The 6,213-nt window shown below is 32.4% G+C and overlaps 1 protein-coding gene across 1 annotated transcript; it reads left to right on the top strand.

The window, feature by feature from the left end:
- Positions 1–358: 358 nt before the first annotated feature.
- Positions 359–5,957, top strand: glo (heterogeneous nuclear ribonucleoprotein glorund). Its single transcript, XM_033470367.2, has 9 exons — positions 359–495; positions 1,112–1,379; positions 1,499–1,642; positions 2,242–2,380; positions 3,569–3,741; positions 3,873–4,066; positions 4,137–4,256; positions 4,330–4,429; positions 4,515–5,957. Exons 2-9 carry the CDS (start codon positions 1,121–1,123, stop codon positions 4,598–4,600), a joined length of 1,215 nt encoding a protein of 404 aa, XP_033326258.1. The 5' UTR covers positions 359–495; positions 1,112–1,120; the 3' UTR covers positions 4,601–5,957.
- Positions 5,958–6,213: the final 256 nt, after the last annotated feature.

The following is a 6,213-nucleotide window of genomic DNA, read 5'->3' as shown; positions in this document are numbered from 1 at the left end:
TGCATTTAGGAACATTGGAGTAGGTGTTTCCTGTTAAATTTATTTATGATTATTTATTAATATTATTGATGATTATTAATTATTAACAATTTATACGTCAGCTGTATCATTCAAATTTTACTCATACAACCATCATCTTCTATTTCATATATAAGAATTTTATTGATACATACTACAGTTTCAAATATGTTTTAATGGCCTAAATGTGAATAGTACTTTGAATTTCTTTGATTAAAAAATTGAATACACTTTTATTTTAATTTGGAATTTACAATATAACGTCTTTTATTTTAATATAGAAAGAATGTAATTATTAGAGCTCTTATTGATAATTATTTGCAGGATCACCTTAGTGATTGTGAACCAGCCTTGAACACCTTTGAAGCGGACACCATTTTGCTGGTAGATTGGCAAAGCGTGGTGTTGGCCGAGCGTTTGCTGTCAATTAAAATTAATTTGTGATTTTTCTCGTGCATATTTCAACACTGAATATTTGTAAGTATAAACAAAATGTTATGTTTTTACGGGTTATAAGATTTTTCTCAGAAAAAGCCTACAGCAAAGTTTTAACAACATTACTCATTCTTCAAAAACGAGATTTTTGCTACGAACTTTTTACATTTCTGTAAAATATTCGTTTTTTCTATTGGTATCAACTTATTGTTAATTTCTTGTATTAACAACACATTATGAAGTTTTTGCTACATACCTATATAGTTACTTCAAGTTTCTTTCTTTTATGTGACCTTCAAATTTTTTTGTCTGTTTTATATGAAATTAATGCAAAAATACTTATAATATTTTACCTCTGTTCATGTAAAACTCTGGTACTTCATTATGGTAAGAAGACTTGTGTTCCAGATCAGATACTATGTAGTGAATTTATGCAAATATTTTGTTTTTCTTTAGTTTATATCATTCAATTATATCATTTACAGCATAGTCCAGATACAGTTTGAAGAAATTTGTTGTAGATATTTATTAGAATTTTGTCTTAAATTACAAAGATAGAGTAAACTTTAATTTATGAGTTCTTAAGAACTAAAGGTTATTTGATAATATGAATTTACAGAAGCACATTTGCATTATTTTGTAACATGTCCTATATTAGATTTCAGCCATGTCGAATGGTAGCGGAGATCATGATGACGAAGGTTATGTTGTTAAACTACGTGGACTTCCATGGTCTACTACCGTTGATGAGATTATGAAATTCTTCAGTGATTGTTCCATTTCAAATGGCAAAAATGGTGTTCATATGACTATGTCTAGAGAGGGCCGTCCTAGTGGAGAGGCCTATGTTGAAATGGATACACCTGAAGATATTGAAAAAGCTTGTAAGAGAGACAGAGATCATATGGGGCATCGTTACATAGAAGGTAAATTAAGATGTATACAAATAGTCTAATTTTCTACTAGCAACGTAATACAATATATATTGTATACATTTGATCATTTAATGAATTTATGAAAACAATGAGTTTTCCTTTAATCGTAGTCTTCAAAGCAAAAAGAGGTGAAATGGAATGGGTAGTCAAAAGGAGTGGTTTAAATCTGGAAAATGCTATGGATGATGGTTGTGTGAGACTACGTGGCCTGCCATTTGGATGCTCCAAAGAAGAAATAGCACAGTTCTTCTCAGGTATTTCATACAATATACATCATCTTGTATTTGCAACTATTTTTTCTTACAATTGATAACCAATGTATCCTCAAATTTTTTTTTAATCAAAATATTTCCCTCTTGTACGATTTTTGTTGATTAAAAAAATAATCTCAAATCACAGAGACCAAAATTCCTCTTTTGTATTCAAATATCAATGCATTTTAGAATTTCATACATGTTTTTATAATAATCAGAGTCTCTGTTCTTCACAATTATCAAACTGCCTGAGTTAAGATTTAAGACTTTTAAAATAAAAATTCCTATGTTCTACTAGCCTTGAAGCAAAAGACTTTTATTATAATTTCCTTGCGCTTTCTATTTTGTTCGGAATACATCTTTGTTTTTATTAAAGGTAGAACTTAATTCTTAACTTTGGCCTAGAGAAATATATTTTTTTTTATCTTTCTTAAATGAATATATGTATCTGTATATTTTTTGGAGCGAGACGTTTTGCACATAATGTGCAAAGGATATTAAAATCTTGCTTCTTTATAAGGGTTTTAATAAACTGACGATACTTTAATTAATAATGGGTGTTACGCTACAATGTCGATGTTTGATTATGTGTGGGTCAGGGTTGGAGATATTGCCGAACGGGATTTCACTACCGACAGACTACACGGGCCGCAGTACTGGGGAGGCTTACGTTCAGTTTGTTAACAAAGATGTTGCGGAGCGCGCTCTGCAGAAACACAAGGAAAAGATAGGACACAGGTGGGGCACTGACGCTAGCTGGGTTTGGGTATACTTATGACTTTTCAATATCATTTTATGATCGTAGTATATGTAGGTATATAAATTTTGTTAGTAAATAGCGGGAAAAAAATTTGTCAATAGATGCGGTTTTTTTATTTCTTTCCAATATTAGCAGAAGTTGATGAAACATGAACAAATGCTGAAAATTGTGTAACAGCTTCTTTGAATCGCTTGATTCATCTGTTAAGTTTTATATGTGAAATTGGTTACATAAAGAAACTGCCTCTATCCGAATACAATTAAAAGAAAGTTAGTCGTACGTAAGCGAAAGTACTGTTGGCCCAACTGAAACCTATGGGTGGGTGCCGGGCGGGAGGTACCCCCTTACATCGTCACCAAACCCCATGGGAGGTGGGTAGGGCTAACCCAGGATGGGTGGGCGCTACAGAGGTAGTTATCATCGATCTTAATCTGGCACATCTGTTTGACAATTGCACAATTGTACGTTTTATGCAAACAAAACCAAGAACCAATATCAAGCTCAAAGGCTTCGCACAATTTTCTTTTATTTTAACAAAGTATCACTGGTAAAGTACAGCTCGTAATTGCACGAAAATGTTTTTACTGTGATGGTAGTACGATGCGCTAACTCTGACGTTCTAGCTTTCTCCAAGGTCATGAAACTGTTCAATTTCTGAAAACACATTTCTTTTAGTTGTATCGCTTCTCGATACACGGTCTTAGTTTCTTTATAATCGAATTGCATAAACTGCAATTGTAATTGTCATATACCTGAGGATCATCAGCATCTCAAAGGCTAGGGTGACGTAGGTACGACAGAATGCAATGTCACCGTGGGAGGGTATCTACACAGGTTTAATAAATCCGTGGAGGTGCAGTATGAACAGTTAATCTGTTACAAAGTCTTCAATATGGATCTCTTCTTTGAATCATTTCTTTCTTTTTTTGTTTCTTTTCTCGCATCACACAATAATCGAGTTACTATACTACCTGCTGCGCGCAGAAGATCTAATCTTGGTTTCACGTTACCCATTTTTACATATCTCTTTTTGCTTTTGTTTCAAAATTCGAACTTTGTGCTCATTGATATTTTTGCATTGAAGTTTCCTATTCGAAGGCAGCCGGTTACAAACGGCAGTAACGTTTATGTAAGGATATTAACAATGTTAATATCGATCTTAACAGATACATCGAAATCTTCCGAAGCAGTTTGTCAGAAGTACGAGCTAGCATTGGGCCAAAAATGAGAGGTGGGCCAATGGGTGGCTTTAATCAGAGACCAGCTCCCTATGATAGAGGTGCGCGGTTCGGTGGGATGAACCGATTTAGCAATAACGGCAGAGGTTCTAGAAACAGAGGTAACAATCATCTCAAATTATTATTTAAAGTAAATTTAGTCACGATTAATCTTACGATTTTCACATTGTCGAACATACGGAAGGTAAGACGCCTTATTGATCTTGCTTTATTACTTCTTGATACATTATAGACTTTGACGGCGGTCCCTGGGGAAGCGGTAACAATTTTGATTCCCGTGGCGGAAGTATGGGTATGCGTGGAGGTCTAGACATGAAGGGCGGTAACTTCAGAGGCAGTGGTGACACATGGGGTGGCAATTCCGGCATTCATGGCATACACATGCGTGGATTGCCATTCAAAGCAACAGAACAAGATATAGCTGATGTAAGTTCTCGCTTGAAATTAATTCATCTACGATTGCAAAATACTATAACCACAATGAAATTGATTACAGTTCTTCAGACCTATTGAGCCAGTAAATGTACGGATTATTCTTGAAAATGGCGGGCGTCCATCAGGAGAGGCTGATGTTGAATTTGCGACTCATGAAGAGGCTGTTAAAGCAATGTCTAAGGTTCTTATATTTTACCGATAATAGAAATAATAATTATTCTTCACCTAAAACTAATACTTAATATATGTTACAGGACAAAAGTCACATGTCTCACAGGTACATTGAATTATTCCTAAATTCCACGGGTGGCTCAAGCGGAATGTCGTTGGGCGGCATTGGAAACTTTTGCGGAGGTATATTTTTGAATGAAAAAAAAAGTGATTTCAATTTATTTTTAAAGCGTATATAAATTGAGATTTTAATTATTTGTTTTACCAGGTTTGGGCAATAACTTCAGGCCAGGATATTCTCCAAATCGAGGCTTCAGTTCTCAGTTAGGAGGGAATAATTATAATAGTTTTTGAGGCCGGGTATCGCGTTTCTTACGCTATCGACGGTAAAACGCATTGCAAATCAAAGTTTTTAAACAGTGAATTGTATCATCAATGACAATTTGATTTTGAGTTTGCGTTCAATTAGAAATTAATTTACTGTTTCGCTCTATACTTAATAATCGTATCGGGACACGTGTGATTACGTATGGCGATACATACATGTTAATTTTAAGCAGGACATATGAAGAACTTATGTTGCACTTTTGATAACAATATAGTATTATAACTATCAATAAACATTATTTAGTTTAGATACGTTAAGGAAATAAATAAGCATTCATTTATTGCAAGTTCTATGTTTCTACGTTTCAATACAATTATAAATTGATTTGATTTTGTTGGATAAAACAAAAAATAAGGAAGAAATCTAAGTCACAGGAATTGTTAAATATTTTCCTTATTTCTTTTCTTCTACACACACATAGTTTTAAATGCATTGTACATCCGCTACTTAATTAAGACCTTATTGAGAAGTGTTGCAAATTCGAATATAGTTATAATAATAAGCGTATATATAAATTCTGTAATAACAGCTTCGACAAGTTACTGACAGAGCTAGAAATTAAACATGTTTGCATTCGTGCGAAATAATAGTTACTATACTTATCGGATGCAAATAATCAACGATTAATTCATCCTGTAACATATTTATCTAAATAATAATTGACAATTATATTTACATAGTTTACGGTAACATACCGGCTTTTCTGAATAGTACAATCACAGGATATCTTGGGAATTTATTCAGCATATATAATCAAATCCTGTTGTACTATTTCACTTTTGGCATTTATGAAATTGTATATCTACTTCTGAATTTATTATTTTGTTTAGATTGGCGTGGAGAAAATATCCTAAAGTAGCTTTTTTATTCGAAACAATTTATTTTATAACGAATAAACTAAAGGTTAAAAGCAGGAAATTAACAAAATTTCGTGTATTTTTTTTTTAATAATGGTGAATGCTACATAAAATTCAACGTATAAGATAATGTAATTTCATATACGCCAATTGGTTACTTGCAGCATCCTTAAGCATTAACAACAACAACTTAAATCTACATGTAATATTTCACTGTGTATAAGTGAACAAAGTTAGAATACGGTTTTAAATATTTCATTGCGAAAAAGAATGTCGTACACAAGAAGGGTATGCTTGTATTCATTTTAGGCCTTATATTTTGTATGTAAGAGGTGTCCATTCTCAAAGAATGAAAATTGTATCCTCATAAATTATCTTGTGCATGAAAAATTCGTAGGAATGGTGTATGTTTGATGTGATATGTGTTTTATAAAGTATAACAATAAATATTATCTTCATAACAAAAGTCTTTTATACTTGGAATACATTTTTACACAGAAAAAGAAAATGAAATAAAATTACATATTGCAATGTATAATGGATTATATCTTTTATTCAAAATTTTGGCATTCATCAACCTTTGTACTTAACAATAAATTTTGATGAGATTGCGAATGTGTGAATAAAAAAAAACGCTTGCACTTCATTGAATATTTCATTGCACTTCATTTAAAAATTGAAATCTGTTTGGGACTACATTAAATTTTCTTATAGTGTTTTTA

Source organism: Megalopta genalis, chromosome 5 (genome assembly GCF_051020955.1).
Source record: "Megalopta genalis isolate 19385.01 chromosome 5, iyMegGena1_principal, whole genome shotgun sequence".
Classification (NCBI taxonomy): Eukaryota; Metazoa; Arthropoda; class Insecta; order Hymenoptera; family Halictidae; genus Megalopta; species Megalopta genalis.
The sequence above is the reverse complement of the archived record's forward strand: the minus strand, read 5'-3'. Positions and strand labels throughout refer to the sequence as shown.